The sequence below is a fragment of the Podarcis cretensis genome (genome assembly GCF_951804945.1).
Source record: "Podarcis cretensis genome assembly, chromosome: 12".
In the NCBI taxonomy this organism is placed as follows: domain Eukaryota; kingdom Metazoa; phylum Chordata; class Lepidosauria; order Squamata; family Lacertidae; genus Podarcis; species Podarcis cretensis.
This window is the reverse complement of record NC_137181.1, coordinates 48,310,314-48,335,362: the sequence shown is the minus strand read 5'-3', so window position 1 is coordinate 48,335,362 and position 25,049 is coordinate 48,310,314. Positions and strand designations below refer to the sequence as shown.

The 25,049-nt window shown below is 44.1% G+C and overlaps 1 protein-coding gene and 1 long non-coding RNA gene across 7 annotated transcripts in view; one reads left to right on the top strand and one right to left on the bottom strand.

Moving 5' to 3' along the window:
• Nucleotides 1-75: 75 nt before the first annotated feature.
• Nucleotides 76-25,049, top strand: part of LOC307199541 — a 36,689-nt gene continuing 11,715 nt past the window's right edge. Inside the window, exons 1-3 of one of the 5 annotated variants that reach the window (XR_013832019.1) lie at nucleotides 76-996; nucleotides 1,692-1,769; nucleotides 23,597-23,681. This is a non-coding gene — a long non-coding RNA (uncharacterized lncRNA). Of the gene's footprint in view, nucleotides 997-1,628; nucleotides 1,770-23,596; nucleotides 23,682-25,049 lie in introns of all 5 variants that reach the window. The other 4 variants (XR_013832018.1, XR_013832020.1, XR_013832021.1 and 1 more) reach the window with 4 other exon arrangements.
• Nucleotides 4,777-24,862, bottom strand: BFSP2 (beaded filament structural protein 2). Of its 2 annotated transcripts, none has more exons than XM_079947389.1 (7): nucleotides 23,610-24,862; nucleotides 17,354-17,436; nucleotides 16,362-16,518; nucleotides 9,637-9,798; nucleotides 8,937-9,068; nucleotides 7,153-7,370; nucleotides 4,777-5,013 (listed from the first exon to the last, which is right to left on the bottom strand). In XM_079947389.1, the coding sequence occupies exons 1-7, from the start codon at nucleotides 24,063-24,065 to the stop codon at nucleotides 5,010-5,012; spliced, it is 1,212 nt and encodes a 403-aa protein (XP_079803515.1). In that variant the 5' UTR covers nucleotides 24,066-24,862; the 3' UTR covers nucleotides 4,777-5,009. The 2 variants fall into 2 exon arrangements, with proteins under 2 accessions (XP_079803515.1, XP_079803514.1); XM_079947388.1 differs by having other exon boundaries at nucleotides 7,153-7,373; nucleotides 23,610-24,134.

Here is a 25,049-nt window from a genome sequence, read left to right as displayed (position 1 = left end):
GAGGAGAGAGAAGGAGGAGGGAGTGCGCTTGCGCGAAGTCGACGCCTTTGGGCGCTCCGGGAGTGACGAGGCAGATGTTCGTTAACGGGCCGGGCGTTGATCTTTCTGCTCTCCCTCAGCGCGGAGATAGCGGGCCTTGGTTCTGCGCGCGCTTTTTTTTCCTCGTCGTCCTTCTGAGGGGGGCGCGTTGAGCCCTCGAGATGCTGCCGCCCTCCCCTTCTGACGGGATTCGGCAGCTGCGCCCGACAGGCAGAAACGCAACAGGGGTAGCTGCGCCCCTTGCCTCTTGTGAGGGAGAAAAACCTCACCTGCTGGGTTGGCTTATTTAGGGTATTTATATCCTGCTCCTCAGCCAAAAAGACTCCCGCAGCGACTTATGAGCAATTAAAGCAATACGCTCCCTTACAACCTTAAAATGAAAAAGGAATACAACGCCCAAGAGGACAGGGGAAAATAAATCTCAAAAGTTTAAGCACCAATTTCTAGAGACAGTTGTTCCTGTGCTGACCAGCTGGCATAGTTAAGAGGCAGAAGGTGCCAGCAGAGCTGGGCCTCCTGCAAAGTGGATGCAATGAACCAACTTCCTCTCTTGCCCTGAGACAGGGTGATGGAATACCTCTACCCAGGTGACAGTTGAGGGTGAGGAGGCCTGATGGAATGAGTTGCCATAAGATTGGAGAATTGTAGAGTTGGAAGGGGTCCCAAGGCCCATCTGGTCCGACTCCACAAGTTTTTTTAATAGAGGTTGAATGGCCATTGGTCATGGATGCATTGCAGGGAGTTGGACCAGATTATATTAGATATTTGAAGATGGCCATCATATCTCCTCTCAGTCTCCGCTTTGCCAGGCTGAACGTATCCAACTTCCTCAACCATTCCTCAGAAGGCTTGATTTTCAGACCCTTGATCATCTTGGTCACCCTCTGCACACACTCTAGATCCTTAAATTATGGCGCCAAGAACAGGACATAGTACTCCAGGTGTTGTCTGACCAAGGTACTATGACTTCACACCATACATTGTTGATGTAGCCTACAATAGCATTAGCTATTTTTACTACTGCATCACACTGTTGACTCACATTAAACTTGTGGTCTACTTAGACTCCTAGATCCTTTTCCTAAGTACTTCTGGCAAGCCAGACACTATTGTGTGAAGGACTCAATAGCCACAAAAAACCTGTAGGTTAATTAAATGTAGACTTGTTTAGTCTCAGTTCCAATTCAAGTGTGTCCTTGAAGTGTTTCCTGAAGTATAGATTTTTATCTAGGTAAAGGAAAAGCCCTGGACAAACGGTGAACCCATTACCAGTCCCAGCACCTAAGTTGAGTAAAGCTCCTGTGGGCAGGTGTGTAATATGCTATCTAAAGTGGCAGGTGAGGGCCAACCATGAATAAATTTACTTGCAATTAACACAGTAATCTTCTGATACTTACACGTAAATTTACCATTAATCCGTGTACTTTTTGTTCTGTTATGTAAGCAACACAAGGACAAAGCAGGACCACAAAAGGCAAGTCATAATGAAGCAAAAAGCAACAAGCTTAGCTGCAAAAAGCAGATTTTCACAAAATGGATTCACCTGTGTTTGGTGTGGCTTCTGCTAGTTAATGTGCATATGATTGTAGTCTAAATAGGCAAATTTAGTAAGCTGCTGTCCTGATACTAGGGCTCCCCCCCCCCCCCCGCAGCCGAGCTCAACAACTCAGTTCCAGCACCTCTCAAGTGGGCACCATTGCCATTATAAGAGAACAAAGGAGGAGTTCATGGTGAGTTATGGCACCTCTTTTTCTAGAAAAATAGCACTGCCTGATACCATTGGTCAGTTAGCAAAATTCTACACCGCTGTTCCCTTAGGATTCAGATAATGCCTCTGCCCAACTTGTTCAGTAACGAATGTGGCTTTAGCAATTAAAACTAATCCATAAGATAAGGTTGTAAGATACAATAAGTAGCACTAGCAGGGACTTTGGTAGGCTGCAATTTCTTTAAGCATTTTTCTAACTGATGTTTTTTTTCTAAAATCAACTTTTTGAAATCTCTTAAGTCATGTTTGGGTTGTTGTTTTTTAGCCTTTTCTGCACCAACTTTATGTGCAACAGATTGTGATTTCTTTTATAGTATGGACATGGCTCCTATTTGCTAGTTTGTTTAGAAATGCATTTGAAGACAGTGCTTTTTGTGGAGACCTTACTGCTTAAAAGCAACAAGGAAAGCTAATAAGGTTCATGAGAAAGACATTCTTTAATTGGGCCCATAAGCTCATGCCTTTTGTGAAATTACTTTGGGGCTTTATGGTCAAAGCAGGTCTGCAGAGTAGTTTGGAGGAATGTATATACCTGTGTTAAGGCCACAACATTGAACTCAGCAGGTCTTACTGCTGACTAAACATGTAGAATTGTGCTGTGTAGGGTGTAGGGTAAGTCTGCATTCTCCATCTTCCAAGCCTTAAAACTGACTAAATACTGTACAGGCTTGTGGTGTCAATATCAAGAAAACTTTTCTCCCACTTTTTGGGTGTGCTGCTTAGCATCCAGCCCGAAGTAGAGTTCTGAAGAACTAGAAAGCTTGCTTATAATTTTGTGACATTTTGGTTGGTAATAGTTAAGGTATTTTCCAACTGTGGATTTTGAAGTCTTTAGAATGGATCACAACTTTCCATGCTTTTTAGTGTCTAGTTTTGCTAGTGACCCTGGGGTGTTAGGCTAAAGCAAGGGCTAAGGGCTCTTCAGAGAATTCCAGGAAAATTATAGTATGGTTTAAACGATTTTCATCCAGTATCCTGCCCTCCCTCCTTTGGCAATATTAATATATCTTCACAATTATATAGCTTGCCTCTACTATTTATGCTCTCCTTTTTGTGAAAACACTTGCATACTTTCAGTAAAGTGAAAGACCTACTTCCAGGGTATTGGCGTCAAAGCATTAATTGTTTGGGTATAGAACTGTTGCTTTTTCTACACCTGGCCTGAATTTAGATAAACTAAAGGAATAAGTCCCACACATCCGCAGAGTGGACCTATTGTGTGCACGTTCCTCAGAGATCCAAATTAAGCCTTTTTCTTGTATGGGAAAAATAATTTAAATATTAAGGCATTGTTGTAAACTGTGATGTGGTTGTGAATGTCTGCACAGGAGCTTTGTGCACCATGATGAGAGATGGACAGATGGGAAGCAGCTGAGAAGTATTACTGGTACTGGGTGACTCAGTGTGAGTTGTGTGACAAGCACCAAATTTGAGAGGATTAGTGTTGTGGCGTAGAATGCATGGTGGGATCAAGGTGACTGAGCTTCCATCTAGTGCTGTTGACGATACTCTTGTCTGTTACAAAACTGCTTATGTTATTTAATTCTATCAGTTTTCTCTTTTAGATTGACATGTTCAAATCAAACTTGGTTAGACTCAAAATGTTTCCAGTGATCAGACAAAAAGTATTCCCATTGTCATTTAGTAGTATAGTGCAGCCCTCCCCAACCTGGTGCCCTGCAGTTGTTTTGGACTACAACTCTCACCAGGAATGATGGGAGTTGTAGTTCAAAACAGCTGGAGGGCACCAAGCTGGGGAAAGCTGGTGTAGTGAGACAGTACTAGGGCAGTGTGTGTCTGTTTACAGTGTCCTAAAAGAATATCTGGGATCCAAGCCACTGTATCTGTTATTTCATATTATTTTGTAGTAGTTGTGCTGTACTTACTGTTTGAATGTTGTGAGCCACTTTAAGCACAATTTTGTGGGAAAGTAGCATAGAAATAAACACATGTTGTTGTTGATGGTGATGATGGCCCTCTCCGAATCTAGACATTATTTTGAGATTTCATAGCTCCAAGAAACCCATTCTAAAGGTCAAAATAGGTGAGATGTGGGAAACCTGGGATCAGATCTTCAGGTGTCTTTTTCAAACTTCCAAAGTAACCATCGCATCAGGGGAGTTGAAGTGGATCAGAGGCATGTCACTGGGGGGGGGGGAGGATTAAGGTATGCTGCTGCTTCCCATCCCCCGCAAACATACAAAGCTTTTCTCTGTACTGTTTTCTCAATAGAAATCTCTTTTTCTCTTCCATGCCCTGCCCCTCCCCCCCGGTTGCTATTTGCTTCAGTAGTGAAAGCAGACAGGTCTATACTGTAACTGTGTGTTTCCTCAGTGGGATAACAGCAACTTGAAGAAGGGAGAATTTAGATCAGGAAATGGGAACATGGGCAGGTAAGGGGATAAACTACTCCAAGTCCTGTGCCATACTGGCTGGGACTGGTGCAAATTGGAGTCCATCTTATGGATGGCCACAGGTTCTTCAGTTTTGTTCTATAATTTAACAAATATATCAGAGATCCAGTCATGTCTCATGTAGTTTGGCTAGGTTCATGTTCTAGAACACACCCTCAGTTAAATCAGGGGACTGGCTAGACTTAAAGGCCCCCTCCCTCACCATTGCTCCATATGAACTGAGAGTGTAGCCTAGTAAACCCTCAATGCTCTTTTGCAACCATGCATTGCAAAATGCGATCAGGTATGGTGGACAAATGGAACTCCAGATAACCTTCTAAGGAACTTCAGGAGTGTCCAGAATACAATTTGCAAGTCTCCTCCGGTAAAACAGGGGACTTTAGAAAGTATTACTCTTGTGGCCTGATCTTTTGTGCCTTTGCTTTTTTTTTTTTTTTTTTAAAAAAAAAGTCAAACTGAGATCAGTGAGATATATTCTCAAATGAGTGTTGACAAGTGTGCAGGATCAGTCTAGTTTTTTCCAGCAGTTTTTTATATTAAAAAAGAGCCATCAAGTTGAATTGATATTTTATTCTATAATCATATAGGAAGTTTTGAAACCTGTAAGCAAAGCAATCATACGTGGGGATGCCTAGTGCAGTCGGTCAAGCTGTGGCCTACTGAAGTTGACGAATCAAGTTGGAGCAGGCTGCATTGGCTTTCATCGTTTCCATGGACACTTTTGCCAGTGAGATCATCCTGTGCTTTGAGCAACAATAATTGTCTTCTGAAGACAACAAATTTGAAAATCAGCTGAAAAGTTAAACAAAAACAACACTATCATTATTTGACCATTATTTGACCAAACTGGGAGGCAATGGAAGACAGGAGTGCCTGGCGTGCTCTGGTCCGTGGGGTCACGAAGAGTCGGACACGACTAAACAATAAAATCATTATTTCTCCAAAGATAAGCAGACCCTTAACAGTACAAATTGATTTGATGCAGTTTTGGCAAGATGAGCAACAAAATGACGCGCACAAACACACACACACACTTTGTATAAGTCAGCTTTGTGGTTGCAAGTAGAAAGGTTATCACATGCATGATTAAATAGATGCACATATGCAGTGAATATGTGGGCTTCAAGGTCTGGGATGACTATTCTAATCCAAGTTGTCCTTTGTGTTTTTATCAAAGTAGTGGATTCAGAGTTTTTTTGTGGGGGCGAAAATATGTTCTTCCTAATGAAGAGAGTGGATGTTAAATCCAACCAAGACTTCCAAGACTGATAGGAAAAATTCAGACCAGGTCTTCATGAGTCAGTTTTCAGAAAAGAAATACACTTGTTTGGAAATCAAATTTTCCAGTGAAAAGGGCAGCATTTTCTGGCATATTACAGATGAGAATTCCATTTATGGTAAACCAAAAGCTAGCTGTTCTGCGTAATGTTTCCCATGGAAGACATAATTATTATTTTTAACAGGGAAAATTTTGTTGTTCTAGGTTTGTGTTTGAAACAGTATCCTGAACTATATGTTAAAAGTTGTTTTTGCTCTGCAGCCAAATCCTCATACATTGCTGTTTTGGTTGTTCATGCCGTTTAGCGTGCTTTATTCAACCACTTTTTGTTGGTAGTTTGGGCTCCATTGCAGACACTCAGCTAGTATGAATCAATGCTTTAAAAAAAAATGTAAAAAAACTGTTGCTTTCAGGTGTCTCAGGGGGCGGATAACTCCATACCTGCCAATATTTCTCCAATGAGAATAGGGATGTCCTAAGGAAAAGCGGGACATTCCGGGGTCAAATTAGAAACTGGGAAAGCTTCTCTAAATCTGGAAGATAGGGACACTTGGAGGGTCTGCAGTCTATACTCAAGAGGGAAAGAATTAAGCCATAACATATGTAAGGATGGGAAGTTGCCAAGATAGATTCCGATGTAAATTGTATGTCATATGATCTTAATGTAAATAGTAAACTTTTATTTTTTTAAATAAAGCTTTGGGGAACCCCATTGCTTGCAAAAATGCACAAAAAGTATAAGAAAAAATCCGGAGGAACCCACTTCTCAAAATAGCACAGTGAGGACTACTGTAATCATATTTAATGGTCATGGAATGCTGACTGTTTGGGTCAGGGGTGTGGAAAACTGGAGTGGGGGAGAGGGGAATGGCATGTTGATTTTATTTATATTTTGGTATATTAATGAACATTTAATACATTAATGTGAGCTGAGATACTTTTGATTAAGTAGTAAATGGCGTATATCCTGGAAAAGTGCATGGCTGGCTGGCTGGAACTCTGGACAGGAGCATTTTATGCTGCAGCTTTTGTTTCAGGTCCACTTGCAGCACTCTTTGCAGAGACCACAAGGAGCAGCCAAAATCAAAGAGGCCCATTCTTTTTGGCAAGAGTGTCGCCTGTTGTGAAAACGGTGCAGCTCTAGGAAACTTTAAGCCATGATGTGGTTTTGACTGGCCTTCTGAGCCAAGCAACAGGCAATGGTACTGTTTGAGCTTCACTGCTGCCAGTTGGGGAGAACTTTGCCATCAAGACTTGAGCCTCTTCCACCCACCCCTTCCTTCAGAAGCCTAAAATTTAAATCTGAAGAGAGGCAGTACTGGAATGACTGGATTGTGCCTGCTGTTTCTGGGGAAGGTGGCAAGTGAGTGGAGAATCTGGTCTGGCCATACCTCGTAAAGAGGAATTGTTCACATATGACTTAGGAATGGAGTATATCTATGAGTTCAGTCAACTAGTAGCCGTATTTCCAAATCTGTAACTGAGGCATCAGTTGCACAACAGAATGAAGTTGTTGGCAATGTAATATTATAATGTTAATACTTGCTAGATCCTGCTTGATTTATCCTTTTGTGTCCACTCTGATTAATTCTCCTCTGGGCACAGAGAAGCGATTATGCAGGCAAGACACAATTCACCATACAAAGAAATACCTGCTCTCTTCTTTGTCTAGAAGGCAGTGATACGCAGTGATATCTTTCTCCAGCTGTGTTTTAATGGACAGCAGAGTTTCGCGATCCCTCTGCTGCTGCTCAGTCTCCGCACGGATTTCTCCTACTTCTGCTTCCAGCTTGGTGATGACAGAACCTAAATTCTGAAGCTCTATGTCATGCCAGTGCTTGGCATCATAGAGGGAGTTCTCCAAACCCCTCTTCTGCAAGGACAATAAAATCCTGTTGTAATGTGTGTATATATATATATATATATATATATATATATATATGTAATAAAAATGCTAATACATATTTTTGGCCTGCCCAACTTGTGCTCTACCAAGGTAAACTTAGCAACCATGTAGTGTGGCCTCATATGATAAGACAGTGGAGGGCTGCATTTGGTGGTTATAAGCTGGGGAGGTCCAGTGTAGGTTTTCATAGGTGAGAATGCTGAAGTTTGTAACCTTGGCATGTGGAGTGGGACACCTGAACCTTGTCATCTTTCTGTCTTGACAATAGCTCCACACACTAGTTGGCCAGTAATTTTGGAAACTTGAGAGAGGTTAACAGGTGGTGTCTGGAACATTGAGAGGAGCTGTTGGCAATGAGGAGCATGTGTACAAATACTTGAATCCATGTTATAGAGTCTCTGCAGAATGCAACCATTCGAGGCCTTGTTTGCATGCAACACTAAGCCAAATCATAGCTTAGGGAGAACAAGTAAGCATGCAGGTATCCAGACAGGTATACTTTCCTAAACAGGGCTGCCTTCAGATGTCTTCTAAAAGTCAGATAGTTGTTTATTTCCTTGACATCTGATGGCAGGGCTTTCCACTACCGAGAAGGCCCTCTACTTGGTTCCCTGTATCTTCACTTCTTGCAGTGAGGGAACCGCCAGAAGACCCTCAGAGCTGGACCTCGGTGTCCGGGCTGAACGATGGGGATGGAGATGCTCCTTCAGGTATACTGGGCAGAGGCAGTTTAGGTCAGCACCAACACTTTGAATTGTGCTCGAAAATGTACTGAGATGTCTAAATGCAGTTGTTTTTTTCTGAGGGTACACAGGTACGCATACCCCTAAACATTTTGTGAATCTTTAAGTTTGGCCTCATTGAGGGGCAGTATTTCAATATTAGTAAGAAAATGAGAGCACCCCTAAACACTTTTTTTTAGGAAAAAAGCATCTAAATGTAACACTAAGCCACACTGTGGCTTTGCTTCAAGTGGTGTGGCAGAAGCAGGACTGGTGGAGGAGTGAAGCAGCCATAGTTTTTGCTTTGAGTACCTGCACCCTCGCTCTGTGTCTTTGGCCATTGTGTTTGTCATTACATCCAAACTGGGCCACAATCCTGAAAAGAACCAAAGGGGCATTACTGATTTCAGTGGAAGAAATTTAAACACTTGCTTAATCCTCCTACTGGAATCACTGGTAAACAGTTATATGTCAGCTTTCCAGCTTGTACCCTAAGTTTTATAGCTATAAAAACTGTTTTGAAAAGTGGAGTTTTCAAGCCTTGATGTCCACAAGAAGCGTGTGGTTGCAATTATAATGGATGAACAATGGTTTGCTGAATGCATTTGAAAATGTCAGCTGCAATCCTATGCGCATTTACTGGGGAATAATTTCCATTGAAATCATTGGCTTCTGAGAAATACAGAAGGATTGCACTGATTCTCTTATAGTATAAGGTGTCAAACCCATATACAAATAGGAATCTGTTCATCCTGGAAACAAAAGCCTTGCACCTATAAACAGATACCATTTCTCATTTCTGACTCACCAGAGTTCTCAGTGATTCAGTCTCTGCTTGCAGGCTTTGTATTTTGCAAGCTGTTTCATGAAACTCTACCCTCAGGGATTCAACCAGTTCCTCCTCTTGTGTCCGTACAGATGGTGCTGTTTCTGTGGCTTGCTGACAACATTTAACAGTGACGAATGGGGAAAAAAATGCAGATTCTTATTTGCTGTTCTGTTATGCCAGGCATCCCTAAACTCGGCCCTCCAAGTGTTTTGGGACTACGATTTCCATCATCCCTAGTTAACAGGACCAGTGGTCAGGGACGATGGGAATTGTAGTCCCAAAAACATCTGGAGGGGCCGAGTTTGGGGATGCCTGCGTTACACAAATATATCATATACAATTCAGAAGAAAAGCTGCTGGGATTTTAAATCCATCACTTTCTCCTCCGTTTACAGTATATACTGGTATATAAATATTACTCTTGGTTGACAGTGCTGATTGGAGAAAATGGAGGGGAGCGTTATTTCATGGAGTAATTTGGGCAGTATTATTTTTAAGCTTCCCACACACAATGGGCAGTCCATGCTTGGTAAGCCTGGCTTTATTGGAGAGGTGCTCCATCTCCCTAAACATTTTACATTGCAAGCCTATGCATGTCTACTAAAACACAAAGCCCATTGAGATAAATGGGACACTCCCTGACAAATGTGTATGAGATTGCAGTCTTAGTTACTCTTACCTTGGTGTGGAGCAAGGCGCCAGTCTCAGTTCGGTTCCTTTCAATATCTTTCTCCCAATGAATCCGGATTTTTTCCAGTATGTCATCCAGGCCTGTTCCAATGGGAGTATCTAATTCTTCCAGTGGTGAGACAGCAAGCTGCTTGTAAAGCATCTTGACATCCTGAAAACCACCCACATAAATAAATGGGCAGCACCCACTGAGATTCTAGCAAAAGGAACAATTTCCATTGATGCAACTGGGTAGATGTCATTCGTGGCTACTGCAGCCTTACTTGATTTCTCGTTGTTTGTTTTCTACATATAGTCACTCAAATGTAAATGCACTACAGTCAAACCTTGGTTCCCAAACACCTCCGATACTGTACATTTCGGTTCCCAAACGCTGAAAACCCGGAAGTAAATGCTCTGGTTTTCAAACATTTTTCGGAACCTGAACGTCTGACGCGGCTTCCGCTTGAGTGCAAGAAGCTCTTGCAACCAGTCAGAAGCTGTGCCTCTGTTGTCTAATGTTTCAGAAGTCAAACCGTCTTCCGGAATGGATTAAGCTTGACTGTATGTGGGAAATGGCAGTCAAGCATACGGCTAGTTAATGCATGAAGGGGTTAAGATCATAGAACTCAATTAGGAACTCAGAGGTGACTTTTTCTCTTCCTTTCCTCACTCTTTTCGTGCCATGTAACTGTTAGTGTTTTCAGAACTCATAGGGTTAAAGAGTTCTGTGTGATGTCCCTCAATTCCTGTCACGTGATTCAGAAAGAGGGAGGAGTCGTTCCTCACTGTTGTGTGTCTGCTGCCTGAGAGAGACGGAGGCAGGAGGCAGCCATGAATGCTAGCAGTCCAGGAGAATCTGAGAAATGCTGAGCTGTAAATATTTTGCTGCAATAAAGAACTGATAAATTTGGACTCTCACAAGTGCTTGGTGTATTTGGACCTAAGCAGCTGCAACAGTTTTTTTCCGCTGTGTTTTTTACTCTGCAAGGCGAAACCGGAGAGAAGAAGGTCGGCGCAGCTTGGCTAAGAAGTGTGCCGGACCGCAATAAACTGGGGCTAATTGGGGCCATAAAGCAATTAGCCAGGAGCCAATTAAGATTTTATAACAGGTTATGGAGACTAATTACCGCTTGTAAAAACTGTTGCTAAAAGTCTGCCGGTGTGCTTTGAAGTCAGCTTGATCAGCTGGGAAGACGCTACCGAAGCGGAGGTCTGCGTTCTGTGTTTTGCCTGCTGCTAAGAGGCAAGAGTTGCTGAGAGCTGAGAGCTGAGAGCAGCTGAGAAGATCGGGTGCCGGAGAGCTGACTGGTTTTACGTGAGTAGCAGCTGGGGCCCCGGGGAAGAGGAGAGAATGGCAGACAGCCAGGTCCTTGAGGACGTTCCGCTTGAAAAGCTCACTTTAAGAAGTTGGGCAACCTGGTCCAGAAGAGTAAGGGGTTGGTTTCTGGTTACTGGGCTTTGGGATGTGAGCCAGAAGGAACCACTACCCCTAAATCCAGGTCCTGAAGGGACAGACGTTGCAGGCTTTGAGGCTGCGTTGCCTGAAGATAGCCAGCAGAGAATGCAAAGAGAGCTTGCTATGCTGAAAGCATGCGTACACGCATCGCTCCTGCCTAGTTTGGAAGGCGTAAAGTCAGCAAGGGCTGCCTGGGAGGTGCTGAGAAGTTTGTGTGAAACTTCAGCAGGAGGCCAGGGCCCTGGAGAAGTCATGAAGAGCCTGGAGATGGCTGAAGCCCCAGTCCCTGAGGTGCAAGTCGGGGGGGCTGAGAATTCCAAAGGCAAGTTTCAAAAGTTTTCCACTGTGAGTGCTGAAGTGAAACGCAGTTTCAGCGAGGGCAGGGCTGGCACAGAGTGCTCTTCCGGAAGAAGGGGGGCCAGGCCAGCTGAAAGGAGCCCTGGGCAGTGTTTTTCCACTGGTGATCGTCGTCAGCCAAAGTCTGGAAAGCTGCGGAGAGGAGCTAGACACTTCAAGGCCGGCCACCTGCACAAAGTGAAGATAAGGACTAAAGAGTTGCGTGGGAACGCAGAGGCCAGTCCGGTCTCCAAGGCAACGGAGGAGGCTACTTCTACGGAAGCTGCCAAGGTCCTGAGCAAGGGGGAGTTGGTTGCCGAGACAACCAGAGAGAACAGCTGCAGAAGCCCAAAGAGAGGGGGCAGCGAGACGTTTGTTGCTATGGCGTTGTTTGAGAACAGCTCTGAGAGAGACAATGACTTACGCTTTGTCATCGACTCAGGAGCTAACCGAAACCTGATTCCAGAGACCCCTGCAGTCGAGATGTGGAATTGCACGGCAATTCCGGCTGGAAAAACTGTTCAGTTTGCAAATGGAAAAAAGAAAAATGTGACTAACGTTGCAAATGTCTTTTTTTTCTGTTTTGCAGGAGCAGATGGAAGTTTGCATTGTGCCAGGAATGCAACACTGTCTTTTATCTGTGCCTTATTTGTTGAAAAATGGGTTTAAGGTTTGCTTTGAACATGATTTTTGTACAATCTCCAAAGGAGGGAAGCAACTGGTTAGAGTTGCAAAGGGACAGAATGATCTCTTCATTCTTAAAACGTCTCTGAAGGGTGAGGGGAAGGTTGAGAAAGCACAAGCCCTGCGTGCTACAGTTCCCACTCATGTTTCATGTGCTTGTGCGTGGCATAAGAAGACAGCTCATTGTTGTCTTGAAGAACTACAGGTGCTACCTGAGGTTAGCAAAGGCTGTAGAATTGAGGAATGTGCAAGAGTCCTAAATTGTCAGGCTTGCAGACAGGCAAAGGTAAAAGGGTGCAGTTACCCCAGGGTGGAGAGGGTAACCACAAAACCTTTTGATCTTGTGCACATAGATCTGTTGGGTCCCATGAAGGAACCAAGTCTGGGAGGGGCCAGGTTTCTGCTGACGCTGCAGGATGATTTTTCGCAGAACACCTGGACACATGGTCTCAAATCCAAGGAAGATGCAGCACAGCTGATTAGAAGTTGGATTGAGGAGGTGGAACTAAGGTTCTCCACGAAAGTGCAGGCAATTGCTTGTGACAGAGGTACACGGTTTACTGGGTCTGCTTTGCAGAAGTTCTTTCACAAGAAAGGGATAAGTCACACAGTGACTTCTCCTCAACAGAGGGGGGTGGCAGAGCTCAGAAGTGAGGCTCTGGTTAAGGCTGCACAGGTGATGCTGTCAGATTCTGGGTTATCTCCAAGGTTTTGGATGGAATCAGTTAAATATGTGAGCTTCACCTGGAATCGGTCCTACAATTCAGTGGTAGGAGACACCCCGTTTTTCATGCTTCACGGGAGGAAACCTCAGGTTCACTTCCTCCGTGCGTTTGGGTCAACGGCCTTGGTGCCGGTGCCTGAAGCTTTGCGAGGGCCAGGTGAACCCAAGTTCCAGAAAATGATCTTCTGTGGGTATGAGCCAGCGGCTCGTGCATGGAGGTTTGCATACCCGTCAGGTGATCAGAGTAAGCTGCTGATCAGTAAACACGCTGAGTTCTATAAGCAGGATGAAAGGTCAAAGACTCCTGCCAGGCGTGATATTCTTTCAGAATGTCTTTCTGATTCAGAGCAGGAAGGTTCTGATGAGGAGGAAGGAGAGCCAGGGGCTGAGTCTGCTGATGACGATCAGCTCACTGACCAAGGTCAGGAGCAGGATGGGGCATCTCCACAAGTTGTAAAAAGAGAGCCCAAGAGTGAGCCTAGTTCTCCTGTGAGGGTAATGCAGAGGATTCGAAGACGCGTTAAGTCAGAGGGGGAATCCCGGGATGCAGAGGACACACCTGCTGACCACAGTGAGTCAGAGGAAGTGCCTGAGTTTGTGCCCAGGCGGTCCAGTCGCACAACAAAGGGTATTCCACCTGAGAGGTATCAGGCCACAGGTGCGTGGGTAAGTTTCGCACAGTGCGAGTCTGAGAGTTGTGAGGATGTTCCACAGATGCCTGACGGGAACGCCAGGAGAGGGCGCAAGGCATTGGGGAAGGGATTGATCTCACAGAGGTCTGCAAAGGTACATCCACAAATCACCTCAGGAATGGAGGGAAGAGGGGGTGTTAGTGTTTTCAGAACTCATAGGGTTAAAGAGTTCTGTGTGATGTCCCTCAATTCCTGTCACGTGATTCAGAAAGAGGGAGGAGTCGTTCCTCATTGTTGTGTGTCTGCTGCCTGAGAGAGACGGAGGCAGGAGGCAGCCATGAATGCTAGCAGTCCAGGAGAATCTGAGAAATGCTGAGCTGTAAATATTTTGCTGCAATAAAGAACTGATAAATTTGGACTCTCACAAGTGCTTGGTGTATTTGGACCTAAGCAGCTGCAACAGTTTTTTTCCGCTGTGTTTTTTACTCTGCAAGGCGAAACCGGAGAGAAGAAGGTCGGCGCAGCTTGGCTAAGAAGTGTGCCGGACCGCAATAAACTGGGGCTAATTGGGGCCATAAAGCAATTAGCCAGGAGCCAATTAAGATTTTATAACAGTAACTGACCAGGAAGGATGTGTCTGAGCTTCATCCCAGCTCAGGCTGCATGCTTGAAACTGTATTTTGTACCCAAGAGTATTCCATTTGTGTTCTCCTTGCTGCTGCATAAAACAGTGCATGAATCAGACCTTTGGATTTTGTAAGTAAAGCTTTTAAAGTGTGTGGTCTGTTCATTGCCATAGGGTAGTGAGAGAGGATCAAGTGCTGTTTGCAAAGTAAATGGGATATATAAAAGGCTCTAGCAGCCTATATTCCCCACGCTGTACTACTGCTTAACTCTGTGATTGTTTTAAACTTTGCTGGGGGCACTCTCCCCCGGGTCAGATATGTTTCCCCCTACAAAATGCTCGTATTCTGATTGGAATTACTGATGGTGTTACTGTTCACAAATGAAATTATTTTCCTCCTAGCTTGTGATAGACACGGCTAGTTGATGTAGAAAGTGTTTCTCATGGGAAGTCTGTGGTGTTTTTTGTGTTTTTTTTTTTGGTGTTTTTTTAGTGTATCTGGGTCATTTCACGGGACCATCTCAATTCCATCAACCTTGATGACTGTGTTGATGATGAAATAGTAACCTAGGTGCTCTGCCATAGCCCCAGATTCTAAAGTGCGGTGCAGTTCATTACTGTTCATATATTATCAAAAGTAAGTCACATTCAGTTTATTGGGACATACTTCCAGGTAGTTGCATATAGGATTGCAGCCTTAGCATGCCATTGTCACTGGGGTTTTTTGTATCCTTTGTCATGGCCTACTAAATTGAGGGAGTCTGCCATGGCTGCTGCGCTGTGTTGGGGTGTGTTTTATATATTGTATTCATGTTTTTACCAAATTTTGTGATTTGCCTTAGGAGGGTTTTGCTGTGAAAGATGACATATAAGTAGGGATGTTGGAGAATATTATCAGAAATGGAAGCAGGAATGGAAATTGCCACAATTCGCATGTTTGTTGGAGGTAAGGAATGGAAATCGCACAAATAAACACCAGCGGTATTCATTGCCATATTTTTTCAGTCCACAATTTTTATATAAAAATTACGTCATTTTTTTTTCTGCATTCTTGACATTTTTCTTCCATTGAAATTATGTAATTTCGATGAATGCAGGACAGGCTGGAAATCACAGCCTCCTTGCATTATGTAGAGTTCTTTAGATATTTTAGCTGGTATGAATAGGAGATAAAGAATTCTTTGCAGCATCCCTTCCTTCTGTTTCCAGTTTGCTTGGTAGAAGGCTTTTTAAATTTTTTTGTTTAAACTAGAAGCTAGTAGTCTGGGTTTCTATGCTGGCCACGGAGAAGCATACCCATACAGAAACACAGGATACTAGCCCCTGGAATAGTAGTAAAAAAAATAAAGTTCAGGTTAATAACTTTTGTGGGGACGCAGGTGGCGCTGTGGGTTAAAGCCTCAGCGCCTAGGACTTGCCGATCGAAAGGTCGGCGGTTCGAATCCCTGCGGCGGGGTGCGCTCCCGCTGCTCGGTCCCAGCGCCTGGCAACCTAGCAGTTCGAAAGCACCTCTGGGTGCAAGTAGATAAATAGGGACCGCTTACCAGCGGGAAGGTAAACGGCGTTTCCGTGTGCGGCTCTGGATCGCCAGAGCAGCGATGTCACGCTGGCCACGTGACCTGGAAGTGTCTCCGGACAGCGCTGGCCCCTGGCCTCTTAAGTGAGATGGGCGCACAACCCCAGAGTCTGTCAAGACTGGCCCGTACGGGCAGGGGTACCTGTACCTTTACCTTTAATAACTTTTGTGGGGGAATTTACAGGGCTATTTTTAGCCCCAACGGTTTTATGAACAAGAGGCAACCTTGCATACATAAAAACTTACATTTCTGTAGAGAGAGCACCCCACGATCGAGGTGTTTCCAAGGCGGCATGTAAAAGTTAAGGTTATCAGTGTGCAAAAAGCTTAACCCCTTGGGGAGAGCAGAGACTTTATAACCTGAATGTAGCTGAAGTGGTTTTTCCCCAGATGTTTGGCTATAAGGTTATATGAATGTGGACTTCCATGTATGTTTAAATGGCACTGTGTCACACAGAAGTAAAAATAGCAAAATATGTCAGAGCCTGCTTACTGTTTTGAGATATAGGCATTAAGTTAAGCTTATGCAAAAAACAAATACAAAAAACCACCAATTAAGAGCCCTGCACTGTGACATTAATCGCAAAGTTCAATAATAAACACTATTTTTGGCAGAAGTTAGCCTTTGTTTGGATAGAAGCCAGTGAGTCGCCTAAAAAGATAAGCTCTAGCCATATGCTGTTCTCAGCTCCAACTTACCTCTTCATGATTCTTTGACAGTAAAGTTAATTCTTCTTTCATGTTTTCGATCTGGCTCTCCAGATCCACCTTGGTCAAATTAGCATCATCAATCACTTTATAGAGAGAATTAATTTCATCTTCCACTGCCTTTCGGAACGGTTGCTCATTTTCATACCTGCAGAAGAAATGGACATCATGTTGGGACACTGCAGCCCAGAGCTCAGTCTTCTGGCAGATGCATTTGTTACAGGAATAGGAAACCTGTCACCTTTCAGATGTTATTAGACTCCAACTCCCACCCTCCCCACCTGGCATATCCAGTGGCGATGGGTATCTGGGGGGTGTTAGTCTGGGAAGAGGGTAAATCCTCTGAAGCAGCCACCAAGTTGTGAAACTCCCTCCTCACAGAGGCATATCTGGTTCATTCGCTATACAGTCTAACCTCGGTTGTCGAACGTAATCCGTTCCGGAAGACTGTTCAACTTCTGAAATGTTCGACAACCGAGGCATGGCTTCTGATTGGTTGCAAGAGCTTCTTGCACTCAAGCGGAAGCTGCATCAGACGTTCAAGTTCCAAAAAAATGTTTGAAAAGCATTTACTTCCGGGTTTTTGGCGTTTGTGAGCTAAAATGTACGATAACGGAGGTATTCGGGAACCGAGGTTTGAGTGTATAGCTTTCGGCAAATGCCGAGGACATATCTCTCTACCCTGGCCTTTGTCATCTGAGATGTGTGTTTTAAGGGACTATCCTATTCCTGTGACTGTAATCAGCTTTCACTGTTCTTAGTACTTAATCTTAAATTGTTGTAACGGCTGGTGGAGAGCAAGTAATGATGATTATGATAATATTACCAATGTACCACAGTCAAAAGCTCTGTCCCACTGATAGATGGCCTATGAACTGATTCCTTTCATGAGGATTAACCCTTCTACTATTATTCCCAGTCTGAATCTTTCCCCCTCTTCTTTCTCATATCAAGGAAGAGAAAATTGACCTACGAGAGATTACCTGTCCTTAACATCTTCGGCACAGGCTTGAATATTTTCTGTCTGTAACATAAGCCGGGCATTTTCCATGACTGCATCGCCGACCTAGAACAGTTGAAGCAGTTAAATATAAATAACAAATACAATCTGTATCCGGAACCAGGTCCTTCATTGGACCAGACTGAATTTAATCAGCTCTGGACACCTTGGTGAATACTCAGTAGATTTCTTGTTGGCTGATACGCGTTAACCAGTGGCTTCATGGGAGTCTGTGAAAGCGCTGTGGCAGTGTAGAAAAAATAATTGGAGTATCATGTTGAGCTATTGAGGAAAGTGTCTTGCTGCATGACACAGTTGCCAGAAGGAGTAGCTTAAAACAACCTGGAGCTGGATAAAATTGCTATAAATTGTTGTGGTGATTTGGAGGTTTAATCTGAAATCAAGCTGGATTTGAGTTTGTTGGTGTCTTTGGTAACTTCTCTCTCTTATATTCTGGTTGTTGGCAAATTGGATTCTAGATTCACAAGGGAAACTATTTTAACGCTTAGAAACTTGGCAAAGTTTTTTTTAAATATTATGGATTATTATATTATTGATGTCTGTTCTGTACAATTTTATTAGTACTATTGCTTAATACAAGTTTGTCATGGCCTTTGGCTAGAATGATAAGCTTGTGGACTGAAATATGTTGATGATTATTTGCTGGCATTGTTTCTACTTGTACGTGGCTATGGGAGCAAATGCTTAAAGGGAGGGTATCATATATTTATTACAATATACTGTGAATAAATTTGCATATAGGAATGCAGTGGGTACCATCTTGAGAGTGATATAAAGGGTAGATGGCCAGTATGTTGCAGTTTTTCTTCCTCTAACATAGTATTAGTTGGAGGGATACATTTGGGGAAGGCAGTGGAATGGCATGGTGTAGGAATTATTACTTTTTACTGTTGATAGGTATGGGTAAGAATTTTGACTATTTGCATTTAAAGGCGAACCTACATAGTTCTCTGTTTCAGAAAGAATATCCAAACTGAAACAACCACCCTGCAAAATTTTCTCTGAATTTTGCAGTGCAGTTCTCCAGCCAAGTAATGTGTACAAAAAGACATATACTAGTGTGAGGTGTGCCTAAAAATGCACATAATAGTGAAATAATAGTGAAAATAACATGGGATTATACATTATATTAGCAGGGATTGTTTTGAAAATGGAGTCTATTAGGCAAAATTGCATTAAAAAAGTTTGTTCTGCTCTGCTGTTAGTGCTCCAACAGCAGTAATACAAAAAAGAGGAATTCCAGATAGATGCTTCTCAGGGTCCCTTCTAACTCCACAATTCTATGCTTCTATGATTCTGCAACATCCAAAGCCCCCTCCCCCAGTCCCCATAATAGTGGGGGGAATTGCACCAGCCTGGAGCTAGTGTAGTTACTTTCTCTACCCACCACTGTTCTTTCAGCCTGACTGGACCTAGAGCAGGCAGGGTTTTGAATTTGGTGGTTCCTCTGCCTCATATTATCCTTTCCTCTTCCTTTTAGCATTGCCCTAACAATGTGGTGCTTGCCATCTGCAATTTTTATAAGTATTTGCATCAAAAACTGTAGTTAAAATGAAATTAATCCTGCTGCCCAAACAATTTGTGTCCTTTAAAACATTTTCATCTATCAAATCCTACAGCCTTATTTTAAACCCAGTCTTCCCACCTGGGATCCCCAGGGTTTGGAAATATGACTGCAGTAAACTGTGTCAGGATTTTTTAAAAGGGAATTAAAAATATGCATTTTCACACTTTACGGCTAACAAAAATAACACTTACATTTCCCTTGTGTAATACTAACTGCTTCAGCAGTAAACCTCTCTCGGGAGGGGGAACTGGAATTAGATGGAGATTTTCGTTAATTATTTTTCTCAGCTCACTTTCTTCTAAACTAGAAGGAAGGCTGCAATTTGTAACACCTTGTTCTCAGGTTCACAGAGAAGTGCCATCTTTTAATTTGCTGCACTGACTGTACACAGCTGTCCTGCTGACTCTGGGGAATATTTTTTTATCAAAAAGCTCTCTTTGGACTGTTTAATAACGTAACCAGAATTCAAATCTCATGGGCCAATTCTCTCTCGCGCGCGTGCACACGCGTACACACACACACACACACACACACGATTTGCAGCAGCTTCCCACAGTATCTAACTATGGTGGAATAGCCCTACAAGTTTTCAGCAACTGCAAACCACTCGCTCACAGGATTCATGCTGTTTCCTGCATGCAGATTTGGCCTTCTGCACAGCTTCCTTTGTCTGCATGGACTTAGGAGGTTGCTTGGGGACACATCCACACTATACATTTAAAGCACTATGATGCCGACTTAATCATGGCTTCCCCCAAAGAATTCTGGGAGGTGTCATTAAGAGTTTGTCGAAGGTGCTGGAAGTTGTTAGGCAGCCCATATTCCCCTTCCTGAGCTACAATTCCTAGAGTGGTTTAATCATCCCTCTTCACAGGGAACTCTGGAGATTTGAGAAGGTGAATAGGGGTCACTGCTCCCTTAACAAACTGCAGCTCCCAAGATTCTTTGGGGCAACCCATGTCTGCTTAAAGTGGTATCGCACTTTAAATGTATGGTGTGAATGTGGCCTGGGTCAGGGGACAAAACCTAGTGGTTTCTGTCTGTTCTGCCTGTAAAACCTGGTGCAAATTCTGCCTGTTGACCTAAGGGAGTGATGGGGAACCTGTGACCCTGCAGATGATGTTCCAGCAGCCCCAGCCAGGATGGCCAATGGTCATTAATAATGATGATGATGATGATGATGATGCTATTATTTGTACCCACCCATATGACTGGGCTGCCCCAGCCACTCTTGGCAGCTTCCAACATATATAAAAACATAAAGGTAAAGGTAAAGGGACCCCTGACCGTTAGGTCTAGTCACAGACGACTCTGGGGTTGCGGTGCTCATCTCGCTTTACTGGCCAAGGGAGCCAGCGTACAGCTCCAGGTCATGTGGCCAGCAGGACTAAGCCGCTTCTGGCGAACCAGAGCAGCACACAGAAACACTGGAGCGGTACCTATTTATCTACTTGCACTTTGATGTGCTTTCAAACTGCTAGGTTGGCAGGAGCAGGGACTGAGCAACGGGAGCTCACCCTGTCACGGGGATTTGAACCACCAACCTTGTGATCGGCAAGCCCTAGGCTCTGTGGTTTAACCCACAGCGCCACCTGCGTCCCTTATATAAAAACATAATAAACCATTAAACCTTAAAAAGATTCCCTTTTTGATGATGGGAGTTGCAACATCTGGAGGGCTACAGGTTCATTTTACAGAATATCCTTTAAAGAAGAAAGTCCCCCCCCCCCCGTCCCTGCAGGAAGAAAGCCACCAAACTTAACTGGTTTGTTGAATTGCTTTATTAGAAAATAATATATATATACACAGCCTGACTGTTCTGCCTCCCTCTTTTCATGTGCCTGTTCCATTGGCACTTTAATTTATTTGTGATAGCTACTACTTACACCGAGTTCTGCTGGTGATTTTGACTAGCTTAAAATCAACAAATTGTGGCTTGCTATTTAATACTTCATTACAGTGCTGTTTGTACTAATAAAATGAATTGTCAGGAATTTAGTATGGTTGTACTGATTGTTGAAACAGTTTGTTCTGTGATTTTGTTAGCTTTGTTTGAATAGCTGCTCTTTTTAGTTGAACTTGACTGCTGTGCAATGTTGTCAGGAGTGTTCATGCACTTATTTATACCTCGAGTCCCTTTGAGTGCAGCATATGCTGCAATAAGGCTTGTAAATCAGCCTTACTTGACTGGTAATGTGTGCCTCTAGAACATTTTCTCCTTCACTCCGTCCCACAACTTCTGGAAGCAGAGAGGCTTCACTCAGAATGTTTTCAGAATATGTAAAGACAGCAGTCCCAGCCTCTGAGGATTTTACAGAACTTCATTTCTGTCCGGGCATATTGGAAAGCGGTGGACCCAGAGCAATGACTCAGGCAGAGACGCAACAGGCACCCACCTCTCAGGGCCAGTAATGTTGCTGTAACTCTGCATTGGGGCACAGTGGTGCACAGCAGAGACTGGTCCATTAGGGTGAATCGGGCACTCCCTCACCAACCTCAGTCTGTCTGAGGTTCAGGGGGATGCAGTAACAGCCACCTTCCTCTTCATCAGTCATCCTCTTTTTGTGGCATGGGTATTCCTTTTGCGTTCAGAATGCACAACATCGTTGGCAACAAAACGCCAGCCCTTATTCCCCACCCCGCCTTCCAATTGAACCTAAATTTACCCCTTTCTGTGGAAAATCAAGTAAAATTTAAAAAGCATTGCCAGTAATAACCCATTTGTGATATCTATGCAGCCCATTTACAGTACAAAGCACTCTTACCTCCCTCCCCGTATTATTATTATTAATTTATATTCTGCCCTATATCCGCACGTCTCAGGGCAGTTTACAGGACTGCTTATGGGACTGAAGCCTTTTAAAATAATAGCAATAATAATGAACATTAACATTTTATATGCGAACAGGACTGTGTTGAGAAGATGAGTGTACAATGATTTAACATAATTGACAGATAATTGACATCAAATCATCTAGGAAATGCAACCTGACAGTAAGATGGCTATGGAAGTCTATTCAGAAGTAAGTTCAATTGGATTTATTCTTGGGTTAGTTTAGTGTGTATAGGCTAAATGCAGGCTAAATGCAGAGTTATGATTCAAGTATTTTACTGCTTGTGTGGAAAGTGGTGCTCTTAGTCCCAGCTGAATTAATCCAGAATAATTGAGGACTTTTCTATTTCTGTCTCGTGGGGGTGGAGTGGAGTGGAAAGAAGTGACCGGAGGGTGTAGTGCCCACATTGCACTTTGAGCATTCCAAATTTGTCCATGGGCCCTAAAAGGTCGGTTTCCCTGACCCTTGAGCCTATTCACCAAAACATTCCCAAGAAATTGTATTAGAGTAGAGCAGAAGTTTTCAACCTTTTTGAGCCCACGGCTCCCTTGACCAACTGCATTCTTTCTATGGCACCCCTGTGGGGCTCAGGAGCCCAGTTGTGTCACCCCTTGCCTGCAGAGCTGGCAGCCCCTCACCCCTTTTTGAACACCCTCCCTTGTGGAGTGTTCCCTCAGCCTCCTCTCTTCTCCCCTCTCCTTGGGGGTCCCCTGGTCTCAGAACTGCCCACTCCCCCACCCCACCCCAAAGAAAGGTGCCTCCTCACACTGCCCCACAGGGGCCTGGGAAGCACCCCTTGGCCAGACCCAGAGGCACCATTCACTTGGGGAGCTTGTAGCCAGGGCTGCTGCAATAAACAGCTGTGCAAGCCTTTGGGAGGCAGAGACGCGAGAGGGCATCAGAGGAAGGGAGGGAAGGAAAGAGGAGCAGAGGCCAGTGTTGCCCATGGCACCCCTATCATTCAAGGCACCTCAGGATGCCATGGCACACTGGTTGAAAAGCACTGGACTAGAGGCATCCAGGTCTTCAGTATTTCCGCAAGATTTACAAGGTGACCATAGTGCTGCAGCAATGCTGATTCAATATAGGTGTGCCTTCCTAGTGTTTGTAGGGTCATAATTTTTTATTTATTTTGCCTTTTTGCCTCTTGCACTATGTATGATCATGCTTTAATTTCATAAGATATTTGGGTTGTGTTGGGAGTTTTTTTTTTAAAGGCAGTTTTATAAAATGGGTAAAAATGTCCACAAATTTTAGATGAAAAAACGTCTTTCTTTGTTTGCAAAGACCTTGACTGAAAAGTTCCCCTCCATGCTAAACATTGTGTAAGGGGTGGGAGAAACGCCTTGCCATTAAAAAAATAAAATAGACCTTGCTTTTGGAAAATATGATGAATGAAAGAAGCAAATACCACTCAGATGGTATTTCCTCATTACAAACAGCATCAAGCTGGCAATGAGATAACACCAAGAGGATAAACTCGCTGTTTTGACAGCATTTCTTTCGTAGTTTTGCTCCTAAATGTAATGACTGCTCTGAGGAGAATTGGCTGACTACGCCAAAGAGGGGAGAGAGAGCTTTCCCTTCTTCCCCTCTTGTGCATGAACCTCCTCAGGGCAATTCCCATACATAATGCATTCCCTACACACACACACAGTGAAATGATGTTAATTACCATGAAGATAAAAATTAAAATGTGCCAGGCAGGGTAGCTCTACCCTAGCACGAGGCTGCGTTCTTATCATTAGCATCAGAAACCCTTTGTTCTGGTTAACGATTCGTCCGTCTTTGTCTTTCTTGCCAGTTTTCATACTCACTTGGTGGTAGATGGTCTCCCAGCTCTCTCTCAGGGCTCCCCAGTTGTTGGCGCTGGAAGATTTCTTGTTCAGGTAAACACGGATGCGGTCTTCGAGCTCCTGGTTGACCTGCTCTAAAGCTCTCACCTTTTCAATGTAGTCCACCAGGCACCCATTCAGGCTCTCGTAAGATAGGCCCCGTCCTCTTTCCAGCCCCTGGGGCAATGGGACAGTGGAGCAAGAGCTACGGAGGCCTTGTAAGAAGACGCTGCTTATACCCAGAGCTCTGCGGGACACCCGGGTGCCCAGGCTGCTGACACCTCCTGTTGGCACAATTCCCACATAAACCCCCGACGGCCTGGACAGGCTGCCTGCCCCACCGATGCTAACCCTACGGCTGGCGGTGCCCGCGCTCTCCGCTGCAGACGTAGAGGGCTGCTGCCCCAGAAAGGAAGCCCTGCGTCTTGTGAAGGGCATGCTGCACCTCGGACTGCCTGCACTAAATGAGCAGCCTCTTCCCTACGTGCTCCTCTGCTGCTGCTGCTGCAGCCGGCGGGTGGAGATCTGCAGAGCAAAGCAGGATTTGGAGGGGGGCTCATTATCTGTGCTCTGTCCCGAGAGCTTCTGGGACATTTCTCATTGTCTTTGGCTGCGTACCACAAGCGTGTTTGTTGGAAACAATTGTTCGGGCCTTTCCCCTCGGTCAGCAATCTATTTCATGAGAATGATCTGTCTGTTGCAAGAGCAGCACATGGAAAGGATGATGTGGTCCAGAGCCTCAATTTCGGGCTGGGTAGGGGGCGAGGAGAGATAATTTCTTCCATGTTTAAATGCTGCCTTTCTCTGGGCTTCCAAATGCAGGGTTTACGTGTACTGGCATGAGTCCAGCTCACAGAGATGCCTCTTATATGCCAGGAGCAGCTCTAGCTGAATTTAAGCGAGCAGCACTGCTTGTACCGTCCCATCTGATCCTGAGCATCAAAAGGCCACCTGGCTGTTGACACATGAATGATCATTTTTGAAAAGTAGAGAAGCTTGAAGCAAACTGGCCTGCTGCCACGTTGTGTGTGTGTGTTGCTATTGTTTCTATGATTGACAGGGACGACCCACCAGCCTAACACTTTCACAGTGATAAGAAAGCAATAAGTAAGTGAAAACTGGCCAATTCTTCATTAAGTCTCTTGTCACTTATTTTGGGGTTCCTTCATATTTTTGCTGGTGACAGAGGTACAAAATACATTCCCACCCACAGAGATACATTGATCATGTGTGATGAAGGGAACAGGCAGGAGTTGGACTAGGCTCCAAATTCAGCCCTGGTCTTATTTTATGGATGCCTCACTATCTCTAGGCCTTAGCTCCACATCTCTAAAATGGGAATAACAATCTCCCTCATTTGGTTGTTGTAAGATCAGATACAATGAAAACTGAAAGTGTAGCCTTTGTAAATAAAAATTATAA

What these genes read in the sequence shown, in the direction of transcription:
- BFSP2 (XM_079947388.1), bottom strand. Translation starts at nt 24,065, where the DNA reads ATGCCCTTCACAAGACGCAGGGCTTCCTTTCTGGGGCAGCAGCCCTCT. An exon ending in GCCGAAGATGTTAAGGACAG is followed by an intron (nt 16,519 to 17,353) that starts GTAATCTCTCGT and finishes TTTCTTCTGCAG; the next exon opens with GTATGAAAATGAGCAACCGT. An exon ending in TGTCAAAGAATCATGAAGAG is followed by an intron (nt 9,799 to 16,361) that starts GTAAGTTGGAGC and finishes GGTGGTTTTCAG; the next exon opens with GATGTCAAGATGCTTTACAA.